Source organism: Atractosteus spatula, chromosome 19 (assembly GCF_055471065.1).
Source record: "Atractosteus spatula isolate fAtrSpa1 chromosome 19, fAtrSpa1.hap1, whole genome shotgun sequence".
Classification (NCBI taxonomy): domain Eukaryota; kingdom Metazoa; phylum Chordata; class Actinopteri; order Semionotiformes; family Lepisosteidae; genus Atractosteus; species Atractosteus spatula.
The window spans coordinates 14097555-14119302 of NC_142724.1; the positions used below are offsets into that span (position 1 = coordinate 14097555).

General features: G+C 46.3%; 1 protein-coding gene across 1 annotated transcript in view; it reads right to left on the reverse strand.

The window, feature by feature from the left end:
* The window catches only part of LOC148818137 (phosphatidate phosphatase LPIN2), a 36185-nt gene extending 17855 nt beyond the window's left edge, over positions 1–18330 (reverse strand). The window contains exons 1-6 of the mRNA XM_088937733.1: positions 18281–18330; positions 5087–5287; positions 4161–4256; positions 2027–2256; positions 1135–1242; positions 386–494 (exon numbers count right to left, since the gene is read on the reverse strand). Of these exons, the coding sequence (XP_088793859.1) occupies positions 386–494; positions 1135–1242; positions 2027–2256; positions 4161–4256; positions 5087–5278 (735 nt within the window). The 5' untranslated portion in view covers positions 5279–5287; positions 18281–18330. The remainder of the gene's footprint in view (positions 1–385; positions 495–1134; positions 1243–2026; positions 2257–4160; positions 4257–5086; positions 5288–18280) is intronic.
* Positions 18331–21748: the final 3418 nt, after the last annotated feature.

A 21748-nucleotide genomic window follows, 5' to 3' on the forward strand; every position in this document is an offset into this window, starting at 1 on the left:
TAACTTTTCTTACACTTACCGGAAAAGGTGCTACTTTTAAAGTTGCAATATAAAATAAAGTTTAATATATCATTAACTTACGATCAGCTGTACAAATGCAGATGTAAACACGGACGCCCTCAATTTCAAGAAAGCGTATTCACTAATTTAATACATGTGTGATAAATATTGCTAAATGATGTAGCAGCTTGTGGAAGTTGAGATGGTCTAGTGAATCAACTGGTTTAAGGAACAGGTTGTCTGCAATTTTGTTACAAGGTTGTGGTACACTCATGGGCTGACAATTACAGTGGGTGGAACCAGTTTGTTCAAACAGGGCTGGGAGGTAGAAAGGCCTGCAGTGACCTGACCCAGATCCTGTTTCTTGTTCCTCAGGGCTGCCTACCTTCGGGAAGCGGCCCCAGGCCCACTGCATCTGGGGCCCCATAGACTCCTGTGGTCGGACCAGCAGCTCTGAATCACTTTTGGGGGATGAGGGTCGGCTCTGGAACACGCTGGAAGAGAGAGAAGTACTGACTTGAGAATACCGAACCCCAGATTCAAGGTCTGTGCTTGCAGCCACCTGCTGCCATTTAGTAATAATAATTCCTTACACTTATATAGCGCTTTTCTGGACACTCCACTCAAAGCGCTTTACAGGTAATGGGGATCCCCTCCACCACCACCAGTGTGCAGCCCCACCTGGATGATGCAACAGCAGCCAATGTGTGGCAGTACGCTCACCACACATCAGCTCTCAGTGGGGAGGAGAACAGAGTGATGAAGCCAATTCATGGATGGGGATTATTGGGAGGCCATGATTGGTAAAGGCCAATACTCAACACCCCTACTCTTTTTGAGGAATACCCTGGGATTTTTAATGACCACAGAGATTTGACATCTCATCTGAAGGACGGCGCCTTTTTTACAGTATATTGTCCCCCTCACTACACTTGGGCATTAGAACCCACACAGACTGCAAGGTCAGCGCCCCCTGCTGGCCCCACTAACACCTCTCCCAGCAGCAACCTTAGTTTTTTTGCCCCAGGAGATCTCACATCCAGGTACTGGACCAGGCTCACACCTGCTGAAGGGTCACACCTTCCTGCCTCAGGAACAGCAGAGGGGAGCTATACCATACGAGCACAAGCTCACCTCTCGGAGAGCGACCACTCTCCATCGGAATAGGGATGGACGTCTCGGGACATCGTGTTGCCCGTTTCTGGCGTCGGGTCCTCCGAAAAGGAATAGTAGACAGAACTGCTGTTGAGACACCGGGAGTAAAGCTTTAGTGTGATGCCGAGTTTAAAACATTTTAAAATGACCCAAACTCAGGACTTGATGGTGTTTTTCCATCTGGATACAAGGAAGAAAGCAGATCTGCACTTTGATTTATCCTGCCCATGAGTGACAGGAATGCCAGTGATGCATCATATGAGGAGACCTGGACCAATCTAACAAACACTAAGGTGCAAGCGAGAGTCAGTGTTGCCACATTAACAGCCACACCTGTCAACACTACAGCATAAACAGTTTCTAACATGGACCAGTAGACTTAAGAACAGCTTCTACCCTACTGCAGTATGCATCCTCAACAGCTAACTGCAATGCCTCAGACTCCATACAAACCTGCACTATGCACTTTTTGCATGGTCTTCCATGTGGTTTTCTCACTACTACATATTTATGGCTCCTGTTATTATTTATGTTTGTAATGTGCTGTCTACATTGTGTGGTGTTGTCTGCTGTACTGTGTATGTCCTGAGAGATCCGCGTGAATAAGAATAAGGATTCCAATGCAATGTTTATTGGACATATGACAATAAACTCTACTCTACATGCCGGTAGCTGCTGTATAACGCAGCTGCAATGGATGTGTCATCATTCGCTGGCCCATCAAATTGTTTCCAAAGTGACGCTTTGTGGAACTGGGTGATGACTGCAGATTGGCGTGGAGTTTCAAGGTTCGATTTCAAAGCGCTTGAAAAATACTATCAGGTTTAAAATCCATCCAGAAAAGACCAGAGAGCCGCACTGGCAGACTAACCTGGCTGCTAGGTGTGCGGGCAGCTCTGGCCCAGATCCCTCGCTCTCCGGGACGTCCCGCTCATCGGAGGAGGAGCTCCCCTCTTCCCGCCAGGGGGCGTCCGAACGCGTGCGCTTGCGTCGCCGCTTCTTCCTGCGGGAGGCGCCGCTGAGAGGCGTCCCTGGGGCCTCGCAGTCCTCGGCGCTCTCCAGGGGGATGGGGGATGTGCAAAGGTGTGCTGGGACCCTGTCCTGCGGGAGAGACACGGGCTCAACGCTCAGCTGTATTACCCTGCAGCTCACAGCAGCAGTGTGAGCCTGGCCAATACCTGGATAGGAGACCTCCTGGGAAAGCTAAGGTTGCTGCTGGAAGAGGTGTTAGTGAGGCCAGCAGGGGGCGCTCACCCTGCGGTCTGTGTGGGTCCTCATGCCCCAGTATAGTGACAGGGACACTATACTGTAAAAAGGCGCAGTCCTTCGGATGAGACGTAAGACCGAGGTCCTGACTCTCTGTGGTCATTAAAAATCCCAGGGCGTTTCTCGAAAAGAGTAGGGGTGTTACCCCGGCATCCTGGCCAAATTTCTCATTGGCTCTTACAAATCATGGCCTCCTAATAATTCCCATCTTGAATTGGCTTCATCGCTCTGCTCTCCTCAACAATGATAGCTGGTGTGTGGTGAGCAGACTGGAGCACTTTGGCTGCCGTCACAAATATTATTATAATTAACTCAGTCAGCAGGGGTCAGGAGCACTCACTGATCTGACAGCCAGCTTAATTTATTTATTACTGAAGCAACAAATTGTATTACTTTCTTGCTTCACTCAAGTCTTTTAAAGAAACTGGAAATCAGTTATTTTCTCGTAGCAACCCAGCTGTCCACCCCCCCTGTGGACATGCTCCTCATACAAATCCACCCTTGTGTTGGACATCCGACACAGTCCTCCCAGGAGAGTCAGTCAGCGTGGACAGGAGGAGCGGTACATCTATTCCTGCAAGCTCAAAGGGGTCTCTGGCGCGTTTCACTGCCCACCCAACCCCAGTGGCCCGGCACCACCTTGACCATACAGCTTAATCTGTGCTCCGAGCCTGGGCAACATACAGGCAGAGCAGACAGCAGAGAAAGATATGGAAATATACAGTTCATTTAATTTTGCTGCACGCTGTATTGTTGTGCATTTGATAAATAAACTTTGATTTGATTTATATCAAACACATAACTCGCCTGTAAATTCTGCAATTTCCCTCACAGGATCAATAAAGTATTTTTCTAATAGAATTCTGAAAATTCTTAATAACTGTACACATTTATATACTGTTCTCATGCACCTTTAACAAGTTCACTGTGCCTACAGACAGACAGCCCAGGTACTGTTGTCTCTTTCATTACCTATAATCAGGAAGGAAAGTGCTGTGGTCTGGTACACCACTGACAGAAAGACAAAGAAGCACAGCGGCAAAACAGCACTGCAGGAAAGAACAGCCTTACAAACAACAAGAAAGATAAGTGTGGCAAGTTTCTTCTGTAAGAGTGTGGGTCTGCATGGACTGCCTGAGCACCGGCAGAGCACTCCTTTCCTTAGCCAGGGAGTGAGCGGTGTGCAGGTGTGTCGTCGTATCATAAGACAAGACTTCTTTGCTCTACACAAAGAAGGGTCTTTCCACTAAAGGGGCAGGGCTCTGTGGCTAAGGATCTGCGCCTGTGGCTGGAAGGTTGCCGGTTCAAATCCCGCAGCTGGCAGAGGAATCTTATTCTGTTGGGCCCCTGAGCAAGGCCCTTAACCCCAACTGCTCCAGGGGCGCTGTACAATGGCTGACCCTGCGCTCTGACCCCAAGCTTCTCTCCCTGTCTGTGTGTCTCATGGAGAGAAAGCTGGGGTATGTGAAAAAGACAAATTCCTAATGCAAGAAATTGTAAAGGGTTAATAAAGTGATGTTATATGTTATAAAGGGAAAATAATAATTTAGTAGCCGTTTCGTTAGAACGCTAGTTCAGAACTTGAACCACTTCTGCGATCTCGTGGGGATCTTCAATACCAGACCTGATGAGACTCAGGTGCTGAGTAGGGAGTGCAGTGGGAGGTGTGCTCCACTGTCACACTTACAATTTGGCAAAAACAGACATTTCACGGTTGCTGGGAGCAGCCGGTGACAAACCTGCAGGTCCTCGCTCTCCTCCACAAAGAAGGCCTCCCCGTTGTCGCCCAGCTTCATGTGCAGCTCCACCGGCTCCCCATTGATCTCGATGTCCACCTGCCGGCCAGAGCCACCTGTTACTGAGCCCAAAGGGCCGGGTATACACAACCGCTCTCAACCGGCGCCCACTCCCGGCGACTTCAAGCGGAGGCCATGACACCCCCTCCCAAAGAATACCTATCCTGGACAGGTGTGCTGGGATGGGGAGGAGGGAGCCCCCTGCTTGTGTCAGTGGGACCCTTTCACTGTCCTGCACTCCTTCACGCACACGGCCTGCGATCATTTCCAATTAATGAGCAGAATAAACGAAAAAGTAGTACGAATAATTTTGTACAGGCTCCTCAAGAAGAGCAGCAACGGTATTCAATGTCTAAAGAGATTAGCAATTCTCTTCTTTCACAACCCTGCTGGAAATCATGTTATGGAATTTGGATGGATGGATGGATGGATGGATGGATGGATGGATGGATGGATGGATGGATGTTTGCCCGTTATGCCCTCCGGCTTGTAGGGGCAGCAACATCCTGTTGCTGTTTCTGTAACATTAGTTTTTTTACGGGACAGGGTTGTTAGCCTTGTGCCCAACCTCTAACGTGGAGGACCTGGCGCCTGACGTGGGACACTGACCCACTACCCTGAGAGGATGAGTCTCATGCTCTACCAACAGAGCTAGTTGGCGTAATGAAATACGCTGCACTTAAACTCAAACATTTACACAAGGAATGTTCAAACCGACACTGAAGCTCTAGGGATGAGGATGAGAGGCCCTTCTATAAAGCAGGTCTGTGCTCCCCTGCCCGTCAGAGCTCTTTAGTCCCTCCCTGGTCTGGTCGGGTTCGGCCAGCGAGACTTGGACTGGACTGCGGACTCCCCCCCCCCTCACTCACCACCTTCTCGCGCGAGCGCAGCACCCCCAGCTTGCCGAAGCGCACGTGGAACGGCGAGCACTGCAGGGACCCGTCGGGCTGCCGCACGACGAGGACGTCGATGCCGCCGGTCAGCGTGGCGGGGTTGAGCCCCCGGTACAGCTCCTTCACGGTCACGAACACCGTCTCCGCCAGCTGGCCCACGTAGTTCATGGTCTGAGACTGCAGGAGAGGGCGAGGGGGGGTTCATGCAACCTGAGCCTGTGCTGCCGCGAGAGAGGGTTAGTACACACGCTCCTCCTGCCCTCGACGGGAAACACCCACCAGGGGGCGAGAGTGCAGCTCATTGACCACTGAGTGGGTCTCCTCCAGACCCTTCACAGCCATCACCCTGCTGGGTCAACAGAGAATAAATTCGACCCTTTTACAGACTGTGCACAAAGTATCAAGCAGTTATGAAGAGCATGGTAGCTCTGACGCATCTTATGACTGGAGAGCATCTTAAAAAGCCTCTATTCAGCCTGTTCTTCACATAGATCCAGTGAGCATTGGATATGAGACCATTTCATACATTCTGTGGGCAGGACAGTGAGTCCCACTTCCTCCTGACAAGCTGGATAGAGTTTTTCAGCTGTACAAAACAGCTCTGGTGTGTAAAACGGACGCAGGCAGAAAAAACAAGTACCAATAAAGTTTACAGAGGAACAGATTCAGTACTGATTGAACCACAGAGGATATGGCATTGCATCCAGGAGCAACGTTATTGAACCAACCAACGCAAACATGTTGTTTCTGACCGTTATCATGAACAAAAAATACAATTTGAAGTGTGCGAAATCAAAAAGAAGCGGAAGAAAAAAAAAGGCATAGGTTAAGAAATCTTACCTCCACGTGAGCACTGGAGAATGAAACAAAGTTTCATTCAGAGTGAGACGGAGAGAAAAAATGTACTAACTTTCTAACTAGCTCCTGCTGGCAGGCTTTCTGTCCATTATAGGGACTGAAGACGATATCCTATTGCGGTAGCTTTAACCTTTGGATCCAGTTACACTCTGCAGTCCAGAAATCCCACTTCCCTGCAAGCAGCCAAGGTCTAACACTTATCTAGTATTTACAGCTGCATTCCAGGGAGGGCTAGCCCTGACCGCTGATGGACCTGGATTACAGCGCACATACCTATGCCTCTCTCTAGGTGCTCCTGGGAGGGGACAGATCTTATTTAAACAGCAGAATGATGCAAGGCTTTGTGTGTTCCTCTTTGAAAGGTCAGAACTTCCAGCCCTCTGCATTACGACTGCAGCAGATCTGTGATCATTTATTACTGGAGGAAAAGATGCAGAAAAACAACCCAAGCACATCATCTTAGCTCATGTTGCTAGAGAGTGCTGAACAGAACTGAGAATTGTCAGCTAGCAGTCTCAGATGGTATCTCTGGTATCTATCTATGGCAACCTCTCCTTTCTCTTAAAGACAGTAGATTTTCCAGTAGGTACTATGGTACAGCAGATATTATACAAGGCTACTACTGTATATAGTCAAAAAAGAGTGTTCCAAATTAACAAGCCTTGACTTGTTCACACAGTTGCATTTAAAAAGGTGGCTCCTAGGTGCTGATCTGAATATAGTGGACAAAAAGGGTTTGGATCTGTAGCAACAAAAGAGGTAGGAGGAGAAGGGAAACCTGTGGGTATCCCCCTGACGACAGAAAGGACTGGAACCACTATCCCCAGTGAACCCTCACGACTTCAACACAGTACAGAGGGCTGTACACTAATTCTTACCCAGAAGAGCACACAACACAGTTGTTAAAACAGAAGGAGGGTCATATTCTAAAAAGTAAGAACTCCTATGTGACGTAATTGAGGAGCACAAACTCATCACATCACTCCACAACGTACGATCGGATTTTACTTAGAAAACGAAACTGCTGCCATTCGAACGCATGATTCTAGTTCACTAAAGTCTCCATCTCACAGGACAGGAGAGCCTTTCTGAAGACTACCAGAGCTCACAGAAGCATCAGCAACCACACGCTGACACACCTGGAGACAGGACAGACGCACTGAGGAACCATACAGTGGATTTGTCTGCCCTGGGCAGCTCCCTGTGCAGTAACTTTCTTGAGTAAGTGCTGCAGGCCTGATCGCAGCCAAAGTAAACACAATGCTCTTTGATGCCACTGTCACATCAACATACTTCGAACACCTGTAATTAATCTCTTTCTGGGGATTCTTTGTAATTTGTGTTTTAATGATTCTATCAATGAATTTTCATTGGGTTTACAGTGCTCCATAGTGCAGTGTTGCAATTTAGAGCTCATCACTAGGAATGTCAGTCACAAAAATACATAATAGATATACAGCATGTGTAAGACACTGTGGCCAAGCAGGTGCTGTTTGATCATTCAAATTGCTTCAGGAGTTACAGGTTCAAGTTTCATGCTGGCTGCCATCATTTGTAGGGCAGCAGAACGGTGCAGTGCTCAGGTTTCTGGATTCATAACTGGAAGGTTGTGGGTTCTTACCCCAGGGGAGACACTGCTGTTGTGCCCTTGAGCAGGCCACCTCACACAAATCACTCCAGTAAGTAGTAAGTAAATCGTATAAATTAGTAAAGGAAGGGAATGTAAGAGTTTGCCTTCCTTTCCTTACAAGTCTGTGGGTTTGAATCCCAGGTGCGACTTTGGATAAATACCAAATCATCAAATAAATGAAAGACAATAAATAAAAAAAAAACTAAGAGGAACCCTGGCAAAAGACAAAAGGTGTCAGTTGTCAGGCACCTGGTATCCAGCCGGTCACAGGTTGGCGACTGTAGCCTCAGTAACTAATACACAGGGGATCTCCAAAACAGCAGGCTTGAAACCCGCAAATAACGTGCAGCAGTTTCTTTTGGATAGAATGAACAGAAACCCTTGGGAGATAAGACAACAAGAACGTTATTTGTTTTCTTGGATGGCATCACAGCAGGCAGAAAAAGTACTCCTGAAGCCAGCAGGAAACTTCAAACCTGCTGGTTAGACCCTGTTTTGATACAAGCTGTCATCACGACCTGGGTTTGTAATTTGTAACTGGTACATAGGTCAAAGTTTTGATTAAAGGCAGACAGGCAGAAATTCCTATATTTCACTCACTTCCATTTTTAAATGACATGCTAAGCATGATCTGAAAAGATCTGCATGTAAGCATAGCTCTAGATGGGCATCTTTCAATTTTCAATTTGCATCCTCATGTGTTTCGGGGGAAAAAAACCTTTTCTAGTCTCACCACACATTACATTATAAATCAGTTTTTACTGTGCTGACAGTACAACAGGGCCAACAACTGCAAATGATCATTTTGACCCATAAAGGCAAACGAAACAAAGCAGACTAGGACTTGGTACACAAATCAAACAGCCACCTGAGTCTGACCTCACAGCTCAAGCCTGAAGAGCATCCTGCTGCATTCAAGCTACACAGCCAAAGGGCAGATGAAGACCTTTCTGCACTCCTGGCCACCTCATCTGCTTGAAGAAAAGAAAGCCTGTTTCCTTTTTCGAAAAAGGTGGACACCCTCTGTAACTTGAGACAACCCTCACTGTCCTGCAGGAAAATAAGATCACCACGGAGAAGCAGTGAAGCTGAAAATAAACCCGAAAGCCGCCGAGCTGCTTACCCACAGCGAGGGGTGCAGGGACTCGTTCCCCACGATGCTCTCTTCCCGGGTCCCCCCAGTTGCCATCAGAGGACAACACTCCCAGCATTCCCCACTGCGGCGCTCCCGGGTTTTGACAAGGCCTCTCTGGGTCTCGCTTGCTATAATCGGGGACCAGCTCCTCACAGGGCGCTACATCAAGTGACCCCAATCACCTGGCCCCCAGACCCTCCTTTTCTCTGATGCCTCCGTCGCTGTGAACGTCTCCCCCCTGCTTTTCTCCCTTTCCTCGAGATCTGCGAACTCCCCAGGCCAGCGTCGCGCTGGTGGTCTCCGGGCTGTGCTGTGTCCCCCCCCCCCCACCCTGGGCCTGTCTCTCTGGCTGCAGCCCCACTGCGCTGAGAGGCTGAGAGAGTGAGAGGGCGAGAGAGAGGGGGGCCCAGCACATTCACACACAGCCCCTGCCCACCCCCCTCCCTCCCAGCTCCGTGCATTCACACTTCCTCTCGTGCTGCACATGACAGCTTGACCGCCGCTTGCAAGCCAGCAGTTTCTAAATAAATCGGGCACTTTTGCACCCAGCGGCCTCACGCGGCTTTTATAAAAAAGCCGCGCAACCAAACACCGTGTACATGTGGCGTGTGGCACCTCCGATCGTGGGGTGCCAGAGGGAGGAGGAGCTGTCCTTGACCACGAGGGTGGCAGGCAGGTAGAGTATCTGGATCCCATTACGGGCACAGGAAGGAAGACAGGTGTGTGTGTGTGTGTGTGTGTGTGTGTGGGGGGGGGGGATACAGTACTGAGAAAGTGCCCCTGTGGGAGAATCCGATTTTCTCACCAATGGGCAGAGCTGTGTGAGGAATCGTCGGGTAGAAAGGCAGATGTGAACGAGTTCAAAACTGACTGGAACGGTCCCGGGCAGCAATGCTGTGCCCCTCCGCTGCTGGCTCACCCGGGGCTTCTGGCTGGTGCGAGCTTTTTTTTTTTTTGTTGTTGTCCCGTTTGTGTACAGACACAGTGCTCAGTTAAAGGATCTGCAGCAGGCAGCACTTTCAGAGCCCAGCTGCAAAGCCCCGAATCAGTGGAGTCAGCTGGTGTGCAGGGGAGGGAGAGAGAGAGAGAGCTCAGACAGACAGGGGGAGGGCAGGACAGAGAGACCGACAGCGGGAGAGGGAGAGAGCTCGGACAGACAGGGGGAGGGCAGGACAGAGAGACCGACAGCGGGAGAGGGAGAGAGCTCGGACAGACAGGGGGAGGGCAGGACAGAGACACCGACAGCGGGAGAGGGAGAGAGCTCGGACAGACAGGGTGAGGGCAGGACAGAGAGACCGACAGCGGGAGAGGGAGAGAGCTCGGACAGACAGGGAGAGGGCAGGACAGAGAGACCGACAGCGGGAGAGGGAGAGAGCTCGGACAGACAGGGGGAGGGCAGGACAGAGAGACCGACAGCGGGAGAGGGAGAGAGCTCGGACAGACAGGGAGAGGGCAGGACAGAGAGACCGACAGCGGGAGAGGGAGAGAGCTCGGACAGACAGGGGGAGGGCAGGACAGAGAGACCGACAGCGGGAGAGGGAGAGAGCTCGGACAGACAGGGGGAGGGCAGGACAGAGAGACCGACAGCGGGAGAGGGAGAGAGCTCGGACAGACAGGGGGAGGGCAGGACAGAGACACCGACAGCGGGAGGGGGGTCGGTTTTAGCCTGCTGTTGAGGTGTTGCCGCAATCAAATAAAAAAAGCCTGCGGAGTATAAGAGGAAGAGGAGGTTCTGTCTGTGCTTGGCTGAGAAGCCAAAGGGGCGAAGCTTCCACCTGAGGCATTACAACCGAGCGCCAAGAGAGAATCCACCCTGAGAGAGACCTGCTGTGACAAACACAGGGACAGCCACAACGACGAGAGCAACGAGAGCCGTGACGGGTCCGTCGTGGGCTGGACCTGCTCCGTATATCATCGATGACTGGATCAGAGGGGGACTCTCTGGGAAAGTTCACTGGCAGCTCAGCTCTGGGCGTTAATGTGGTGGACCATGCTGTCATGGACCTGAACCTCTCTATATTAGCGCATTCACCGCCAGACCAAAACGCAAAACACCGGGTCTGACATTAAAAGGGCACAGCACCCCACACTGACAGCCCAGCACACCTGTATGACCTGAACCAGTCATCTTGAAGAAACACCAGAGAGCACCGAAAGATCTGAGAATTCAGATATTACTGAATCCATTCCCAAACGCCATATCAAACCAAGGAACAATTAAAGCTGTACTCCATGCTGAGAAGAGAAGAAAGGAAGCACAACATTTCGGCTGTGGAGCCTTCTTCGGGTGCGAGGATGTGGCTATACCACCTCTGACGAAGGTGGGAAATTCGATTTGAAATCAAGAATTAAAAATATAAAAACTAAATCGCTGCACCATTGAGATCACAGGAATCACCGTGTGGTATGGCAACACCAGTTCTGGAGAAAGAAAGGCATTGCAGAGAATGGTCAATATGGCCCAGAAGATCATCGGCTGTGGTCTCACCGAGATTAAACAGCTCTATGAGGACCGTGGTAGAATTCTGGCCATCACAGAGGACAGTCACCACCCCAGGCATGAGCTCTTCACCCCACTGCCCTCAGGCAAGAGATACAAGAGCATACGGACACGTACCACCAGATTCCTCAATAGCTTCTACCCACAAGCAGTGAGATAGGCGAACACATTTAGCCACGCCCCTCGGACCACACCTACACCACCTACCTCATTATGATTTCTTATTTATTGCACATCTCCAGTCATTGTTTACACGTCTGTATTAGTTACATTCAAACTGTCTACATGTTTACTTGTACACTGTCTACTTTTTGTCTGTATATTGTCTTGATGCACTGTTTGCACTTTGTGTTTTTACACTTGTTTTACAATCGAGAGACTTTCTGTAAGTAAGAATTCCATTGTAACAGTACATGTACCGGTTACATATGGCAATAAAGTTCAAGTAAAAGTTAAAGCACAAGAAAGCTAAAGCAGACAGCAATAGCCCTTGAATGGCACTGTGAGAACTGCCAAATTGGACACAAACAAATCGAACGATGCAGGTTTGTACCTCAAATACTATGAGAAGGCGAAATGGTACAAACGCCCTTTTTGTAAAACAAAATGCAAAAAAAAACCCAAAATGCAAACTTAAACGGGCAATTCACAGTAATCAGAGTCAAAAACCCCAAACTGCTTCTGGAAAAACTGGACCCCTCTAACTCTGGTCCTGGACTGGTGCTCTCCAGGACGTGTAATGGGTAGCTTTTAAATCGCCGATTTACCAAGAACTGAAAAATATTCCCATTATCAATTAAAAAGGTGGGGTTGCCAATTAAGTCATTTAGAGGTCATCTAGGATCAAAACCAGAATATCCATCAAGGGCCAGCACGTCCTTCATTCAAGCATTACTCCCTTAATTGATCAACTGCTTTCAACAAGTGATCCTGATCTTGAATAACAGGCGATTTAGGGTCACCTGTAAGAATAGCGGGAGTACTTTGGGCCATGGCTAGACACCCCAAATTTATCTGCCATATGTACATGTACATTGGGATTCTTATTTATGCTGATCTCTGGGGATGTGCACATTACAGAACAGTAAATAATAAGTAATGGAACAGATAAAGGTCTACTCCATGTTGAAAGTAAAAGAAAAGAGAATAAGCAGCTTTAAGCATGGAATAGACCTTTACCTGTTCCTTTGCAGCCTATGCATGCTGACAGTTCCCTACTCGAACTTCTTCAACCAATAAATAATGAGTCACAACAACATAAAAGGGATAGCAGTGCAGAGGTGCATTGATTTCAGAGGCATTAGAATTAGGTCCGTGTTTTAATGTTGCAGTTTGTAGACAGGATGGCTGGGATCATGAATGACGGATTAGACTTTATTGTGACAGCAGATGGTGTGAATCTCACTGATTGGTAGTAAATCACATGCTATAACTCTCTGTGCCATTGCCAAAACCTTTTTTAGGTGCGTCTTTGTCATGCATGGTAGTATTGCTGTACCACACAGTGACACCACTAGTGGGGACACTTTCTACACTGCTGCAGAAAAAGAGCACAGAGAGGAATCTGGAGCAGCTGACAGTTTCCACTGTTGTGCCCTCGACGCCGAATGGGACGCGACTCCCTCTGGGTCTCCTGAGGTCCACAATAGGCTCTTTTGTCTTGTAGACGATCAGGGCCAGGTCGTTGTCATGGCACCACCTCACTCCAATATGTGGACTCATCGCCGTTACTGATCAGCTCAGTAACTGCGGTGTCATCGGCAAATCTGAACATTTTTATAATAACAAGCAGCCCTGGGGAGCTCCAGTATTAAGGATCACTGTAGAGGAGATTTTATCGCCAGTTTCCACTACCTGAGGTCTGCCAGTCAGGAAATCCAGTATCCAGTTGCAGATGGAGCTGCCAAAGCCCAGATTTTTGAGTTTCGGGACCAGCATGGCAGGAACAACTGTGTTCAAGGCTGAGCTGTGAACTATAAATAGCGTCCTGGCTCAGGTGCTCTGCCTGTCTAAATGCTCTTCACCAAGGGCCGTATGAAGTGCTAGAGCTACTGCATCCCAAACAGACCTTTCTGAGTGGTAATCAAAGTGAAGTGGGTGGAGGGAGTCTGGGAAGGTACAGTTGATGTATGACAAGACTAACCTTTGCAGGCACTTCACAGCCACAGAGTGAGAGGCACTAGGCAGTAATTTGTAATCAGTAATCATCCAGGTGGGGCTGCACATTGGTGGTGGTGGAGTGGAGTCCCCATTACCTGTAAAGTGCTTTGAGTGGAGTGTCCGGAATAGCGCTATATAAGTGTAAGCAATTATTATTATTAATCTGAGATAGCGGACCAGCACAGGTTTTAAGGTCACGAGGGGAGACACCACCTTTCACTCTCTTAAAGACTCTACACACCTCATGTTTAAAGAGCTGCAACACAAAGTCCCCTGGCTCACTGGGAGCCTTGATAGTGGGCTCGGTGAGCCTCAAAGTGGGAGTAAAGGGTGTCCAGTTCACCTGGAAATGCATTAGCCAGGGAAATACCGCTGGTTTTGCCTTTATAGTTAGTGCTAACCTGCAAGCCTTGCCACACACACCCTGAGTCGGTGTCCCTAAGCTGTTTTTCTAATTTGTCTCTGTATTCCAGTTTAGGCAGTTTGATAGTTTTCTCTGGGTCATACCTTGATCTTTTGTGCAGTTCTCCATCCCCTGATTGAAAAGCAGCAGACTGCACTTTGAATTTACTGAGAGTATCTTTGTTCATTCACAGTTTCTGAGGAACACATCTGTCCACACGGTAGCTGATGCTACCTGTATAAACGTTTAGATCAGAAGAAGAATCGTTGAATTTACTCCTATCAGTCATTGCAAAACAGCCCATAAGTTCCTGCTCGGCAGCATCTGACCAGCACTAAACGGGCTTTACTGAAGGTGGTGTGCTCTTTAACTTCCATTTATAAACAGGAAGAAGGAGCACAGAGGTGTGGGTAGACTTTCTGAAGTGTGGACATGAAACAGCCCTAATGGTGGAGTAACAGTGCTCCAGTATGTTGTCTCTAGTGGAATACTTGAAAACCCAATTAATTGACCAAGCAAAATGGGTCAATCTGGAAAATCCATTTTGATTTCACCAAATCTAAAGGCATTAGATCACAATTACATCTACAGTAATTTAAAAGTTCTGGAATTGACTCATTTTCAGAACAGAAATGGTAGAAGCAGTGCTTTTGAGTGAAGCAGATAAAGAATGTTGTGAAACAATTTAAGAAATGCATCTTTTGCAACAAAGTTGCATAGGCTTTTTTTTTTAATAGAGTGACGCCTTAAAAAAATTAAAAGAAAGCCTTTTTTAAATGCTGATTGGTCTGTGGGTCTCTCACTCGTTTAATTCAAGTCATCTGTTCATTAGGCCTTATATAAAGTGGACAGGACATGGTTTAATACGATGTTATGACCGAAGACGCCTAGGAGACAAAAGCCAATAAGGATCTGATTAAGGCCATTAAGAGCAGAGATGGAATAAAACCAGCAGAGACACTGCACCTACAGGGCCAGTATTGCTCTTGGCCATTATGTGCTCTGTGGTGACATTGGAAATAGGAAAAAGAATAGGATTGTCAGGGGCACGTCCCTCACCGTCATCACCAAGTGCGAGTGTCCTGTCTGATTAATCCCCAGCAAGTGGAAAATAACTCTACAGTCTTAAAAATCAGAATGTTATCGACAACCTAATGCAGACATGCACAGGTAACTTACTGTACAATGAATTGAAGGTACGGTATGTAGAACAGACGATGTCATTATGTGGAAATTTCAACTTTACACAGACGGATCAGGATGCAGTTTATTGATCGATGCACTATGGGACTAGGAGAAAGCTTACTCATAAGGTATTATTGTACTGGATGCACCTCTTTACACAAAGGGGAGTGAGAGAGTGGAACAAGCTACTGAGCCATGTAGTTATACTGTGACTTCTCTCAAGAAATGTCTGAATGAGATCCTTGGATCAATTAGCTACTAATGGCTTCATCTCGTTTAAAGCCTTTATTTAGCAAGTGAAGCAACTTCAGTATAGGACTTGCATTTTATTATTGCCTTATTGTCTTATAACTTCCAAATTTGTGCTGGGAGGAAGTCATGTTATGTCTGTGGCTGGTTCGTTTTCATAAAAGTTAGGTGTGTCCGCTGCAATGGAGAAAAGATTTGCACAACCGTAAAGACAAAAGAAACCTCCCTGTGGGTATTTCAGGTTCAGAAAAGAAAACTGAATAGTTCATAATGTCACGCCGTCTGAGCAATTCTCTCGGGTAAAGGGGGAACGCACACCTGTGAGGCCCTGAGCATTGTTCCACTGCACAGGTGATGTGACCACAGCACTAAACAGAACCGCATAGCCAGTTGTGGAGTACACAAAGAGAAATGCTTGAATACTTCATTTAATCTGCACGTGGGCTCATTTACAGTGCTGTGAACACGACTCACCCTTCATGACCAACAGGCAAGTATTACAAAAGCCAGAGGAATATGTATTTCAGTCATGCAAAAATGGTTTTCAGTGCGCCCACATCTTCTGGCTAGACTCTACTTGCTGGAGGGGAAGGATGCACCGTCAGCTGGCCTACAGATCAACAAACACACAGCTGGGACAGACTGGGCTGCAGCTGACAGTGTGAAAATCAACTCTATCCAGGTGGATGATGACCTACATTGATCATGGAGGTCTGAGATAATAAGAGGAAGGGCAGATCAGTACTTACAGAGTTAGGAAAGTGTCTCCCCATCTTGGTAACTCTCTCCCTGACACGGTTTCTGTCCAACAAACGATGGAACATCGCAGTCTTGGTTACAGCTAGAACATTCATATTCATTGCTGATATAGTTATTTTTGAAGTTGTTTTAAGGCTCAGTCTTCCTTGTCTTCAGAAATTAAAGCCGAGGCTCAGTCCTGTCAGACTGCAAACATTTTGTGGCTGCAGTCGTGATGAAAGAACACACACTACTCAGAATAGGAAGACCTTCTCTTTCTTCATTTCTAATCAAATCCAAAAATCTTGTCCAGTCACTGCTAAAAAAGGTCTCGGGGTACGGCAACCACACAGCTAGGAACCTTGAGCAAGACATCACTTTTTGTGTCAAAATATGCCTTTTGTTCTCAACTCTGAGCAAGCGGATTTTTAAAATCTCCTTTGTGTTTTAGGCAATTCCTTGATTTAACAGTTTAGAGGGTTCTGAACACCCGGATCACGATGTGCATTTTCAATGCAGTATGGAGTTGACTTTAAGCCTTGTTTTATTTTTGGTACAACATAGATCTCCAGATGGGCTAAGGTCATCTAGTATTCAATACTCTGCAGAATTCAAGGAAGTGAAATTCTCCTCTATCCAGTTCAACGTGAAAGACTCTACCTGTACGAAAAGCGTGACACATTTAGCATTAAAAGCAAAGCACACTGAGCAAACAGAAGAGAAAATGACGTGGTGCATAACGCCAGCTAATAACTCCTGTATATATGAACAAATATGCACTGCCCTCCATACATTACACGGACATTCAAGTCACAGAAACTGGGCATGGCAAAAAACACAATTTGGAGTCTCGAACATGAAAGAAACCACTGGTGTACAAAGCAATTGGCAAAAACCAGATCGGTTGAGGAAAACAGCTGCAGCTGATGATAGAAAAGATATCAGAGCTGTGAAGAAAAACATTAAAACAAGTGTCGCTGAAATCGCCTACTGCCTTCATAATGCAGGTGTGAAGGTATCACAATCTACTGCAGAAGATGTCAGCAGCAAAAGTATAAAGGCTACACTGCAAGATGCAAACCTCCTATCAGCACCAAAAACTGAAAGGCAAGATTACAGCTCACTAAAAAGTGCAGAAATGAGCCAGATAAGTTCTAACATCAAGTGTTATAGACAGATGAGACAAAGATAAACCTCTAGCAAAGTAGGACAAGTAGGAACTGTGGAGAAAGGAACAAACTACAGATGAACCAAAGCACCACCTCATCAGTTAAACATAGTGGAGGTAGTGTCATAGCTTGGGCATGCTTGGTTGCCACTGGAACTGGCTCACTGGCTCTTATTGAAGATGTAACTAATGACTGTAGCAGCAGATGGACTTCAGAAGTGCACAGAAACATCCTGTCTGCCTCCAGACTCATCGGCTGGCTCCTCATCATGCATCAAGACGATGATCCAAAGCACACTGCCAACACACCTCAAGGAGTTCACCCCAGGAGTTCTCCACAAATGGAGAGTCTTAGACTGGGCAGGGCAATCTCCTGATTTAAATCCAGTCGAGCATGCATTTTACGTGCTGGAAAGGAGACTGAAGTCAGAACAACCTCCCCCAAAACAAAGAGGAACTGAAAATAGCTGTAGGCTCGGCAAAGCATCTCAAAAGAACAAACCAAGAGTTCAGTGATTGTCGGTGGGTCTCAGGCTTGATGCAGTTATTGCGTGCAAAGGATTTGCAACCAATTACTAAATTTCACACTACTGTTATTTACTTTAAGTTTATTTAGTTGAGTCAGCGTAAATCAGCAAACAACACTTGCATAAACTGTGGTCAATTTGCTTATTGCATACAGTCGTGTCTGACGTTACTGGGTACATACACCTAAACACCACCCTCTGTTTGCACTGTTTACAGAACAAAGTCTGATAACACCCCTCAACGTGTCCTAAGCTGCGACGGAGACGGACTACAGAACAGAGCACGCTTGGTGACTTTTACACCCATCTGCCTTTCGTCTTGCCTGCAACCATGTCCTCACCACAGACAGTTTAATGACACTACTAGACAACACAATACATTGTAACCTCGCAAATCGTGCAGAAATCGGCGAGTATTAATACTACATTTTGATTAACAAGACAATCTTATTTAACAAGACTTCACTTTACAGTAGGGACTCAACAGTGATGTAAGTAGGATGTTTTGCCTATAGAAGTTCTCCGCAGTTAATCACGCATTTAGATAAAACTACATTTGGAAGTTATTAATACGTTACAACAGCAAAGTCTAATTTTGCTTACAAGATGCCACCTACCTCTACAAACAGGACTCTGACATCAGGAAAGCAACTTCCAACATGAAATCTACGGGTCCAACTTCCGGCTTCCAGTGTTTGAGCTCCGGTGACTTTCAGATGGTGCTTTCTAATGTCACTCAACTTCAGTAACCAATCACAAAACTAGAGAAGACGTTAGCCCCGCCTCTGGACACACCGGAAACAGTAAGAAAATAAGGAATCGGAGTCCCCTCCTACTTCTGGACACTGAACCTTGGGAGAAATAGTAGTACTACAGTGTATCAGCGGGAATTTAAAAAATAATATCTGCTCAGAGCAGGTTACCGAATTCACCAAGTCTCCGTTTAGCGTAATCTGCTTTAAACCACGTCGAGCAGCTGCATATAAGTACAAATAAATTCAGCACAATGAGCATGACTTCAGAAAATTTCACAAACTAGTGACAGAGCGAGGTGCTGAAATCCCAGTGTTTGACCGGGATTTCTCAATTTTAGATTTGTGAAGCCCGGACGTCAAATATACAATCAGAAGTAATTTTAAATACAAATTGCAATTAAAAATACAGCAAAGCATGTGCGTGGCTACAGTTAGAAAAAGACCAATACAATATTTTTCCCATATTTGACGCGATCCAAAGCAATATCTCTTATTCCTTGTTATGACACTGACCATTATCTTACCTCTAACCAAACTCGAGAAAACAGGTGTCATGGGAGACTTCCTAATCTACACTACATTACAATTTAGCTGTAGATTTTATGCTATAAATGTCATGTTAGATGTGTTTTACGGTATGTATTTTCGTAGTGAGCTACAAAATTCAAAATCTGTCTACCCTAGTTGTATCGAGTCCTATTTGAAATTCACTTTACATAAGCCTCTTTCACCTTAGAAACACCTTGGAGATAAAAAAAGAAACTGTAAAATCTAATAAAACACCACTACTGTTAGTAATAGCACAAATGACACCTGGTCGTTGCGAGGCAGGAACGGGGAACTACGTCAATTACTGTTGAGGCCACTAGAGGGCAACCGTTACTTACTGAGCACGAAATTACTGCAATTTTGCTACGTAAACCAACAGATTCCAAACCTGATCTCTGTGGACAATCGTCTCTTCTGGTTTATTCTACCACACTTCCAAATCACAGACCAATTTATTCCATACGACTTTTTGGGGGCATTTCGTAAACAGCTTTTAGCTTCTGAAACATTTATTGGGATTGGTAATTGATACCAGACTTTTACCAGTTTCCGAGATAAGGAATTTCCCAGATTCAGGTGTGTTATCTGAAATGAAACCCGGGTTTTGGAAAAGGGAAAACAGTTATTTTTGGAGTGAGACATACAGGTTATTCCCGGCTGTGTGTGTTAATCATCTATGAAGAGCTGTTTAATAAGAATTAAGAGAGCAAACAGCTAGTTAAGGAGAAATTGCGTGCTGAAACTATTAAAAACAACACTCCTGAAGTAAAGTTGTTTTTTTAACCAAGGACGCAGTGCAGACATCGCTAAACAAACAGATCAGTCAGCGATTTAAGAGCTCAGCCCTCCTGCTGGACTGGGGTGGGCAGACTCTGACCTCAGCAACGCCCATGTCAGAGATCGAAAATTTGCAATGAAAATCTACATGCATGGCACCCAGCATTTGTAACAAAGTTACCAATTCATTTTAGTCTATTTTGAAGCTACTTTTACTTGTACTTTAAGAAATTTTAATATGCACGTATATGTCTTACTGTGCACATATCACACGACATAGTCATTAAAATTTAAATTAAAAAGCACTGTGTAATTAATTTAAGAGTCAATGCCCCTGGAAAACAGAATTCAATTATTTAGAAACTATGTTTTCTAAATTTATTTAATATACAGTTTCCTGTTCCTATTACTGCCTTTTGTTTTTAACTTCTTCTTCATTCAGAATTTGCTCGGACGGCAGTCAAGACCTACCAGAATTTTGTTCACAATACAGAAGACACAGGCATTGTGCCCATTTCTGAATATAAAATAAGGTATGCCATAGGGAATATGTCCCAACTGTCTTAAAGGCAGAGCAGCACAGCCAGGAACTCCATAGCTTTGAATCCCAACCCAAATTCCTCAGCCTCCGAGTGTGTTCACACACGGGTGTGACAGAGGCGACAGAATATACCACACTGGAGCACCGCTGGCCACGGTGTGGGAGTGCGCTGGCAGGCTCAACGCCTCTCCACTCACAATAAACTACACCCAGCAGAGCTGCCACTGCCAAATTTAGAAGTTTTTCTGCCCTCTCAACCAGCAAAGGATGTCTTCAGTTACACTTACTCCCACTTGCGTGCTGGGGCTGTAGTCTCCTGTGTGCCCCAATTATAATCATCCCCTGAGAGGCAGTTAGGGGTGGCTATGTGCCTGACCATGAAGTCAACACTGACCTCCATTGAGATGGCCAGAGCTATAATAATAATAATAATAATAATAATTCCTTATACTTATATAGCACTTTTCTGGACACTCCCCTCCACCACCAGTGTGCAGCCCCACCTGGATGACGCACCAGTCCGCTCCCCACACATCAGCTCTCAGTGGGGAGGAGAGCAGAGTGATGAAGCCAGTTCAGAGATGGGGATTATTAGGAGGACATGATTGTTAAAACCAATGGGAAATATGTCCAGGACACCAGAGTTACACCCCTACTCTTTTCAAGAAATTCCCAGGGATTTTTAACAACCACAGAGAGTCAGGACCTCAGTTTTAGGTCTCATCCAAAGGACGGCATCTTTTTACAGTATAGCATCCCCATCACTTTACTGGGGCATTAGGACCCACACAGACCGCAGGGTGAGCGCCCCCTACTGGTCCCACTAACACCTCTTCCAGCAGCAACCTTAGTTTTTCCCCAGGAGTCTCCCATCCAGGTACTGAGCAGGCTCACACCTGCTGAGCTCCAGTGGGCAGCCAGTTGTGAGCTCTGGGGTGATATTCCAGTGTTACTGCGGACTCACTGGAGAGCCCATCTTGCCCTCTTCAGCCATGTTCTTGCCCATCCTCCATGTGTGCTGTAGAACACTGTGGTAAAGAGCAGACAGATGTGCTGAAGAACAATACAATCCAAAGAAGACCAGTACAATACTGTCCAAGTGCAAGACAGGTTATAAAAGAAGAGAAGACCTTTTGACCCATCTAGTCCACTTGGTTTTTCGTATCTAATTGATACAATGATCTCATCCAGTAATTTCTTGAAAATAACATTGTTGTGTAGCCAGGTCCACACTCTCACAACCCTTTGTGTAAAGAACTGTCTCCTATACTATGGTAAACCCTTATAGGAAAACACTTTCCTAGAGTCACTGTCTAAATTAAGGGCTGCAGACCATAAAGTTAAAGGAAAAGATGTCCGAAACCTTTTAACAGTTTTTGTTGTTACAATTCCTACTAAAGGTGTTTTAGTCTTACTAAAACTGTGAGGATAAAGTGGAAACTGTCAGCTTTTACATCTATACT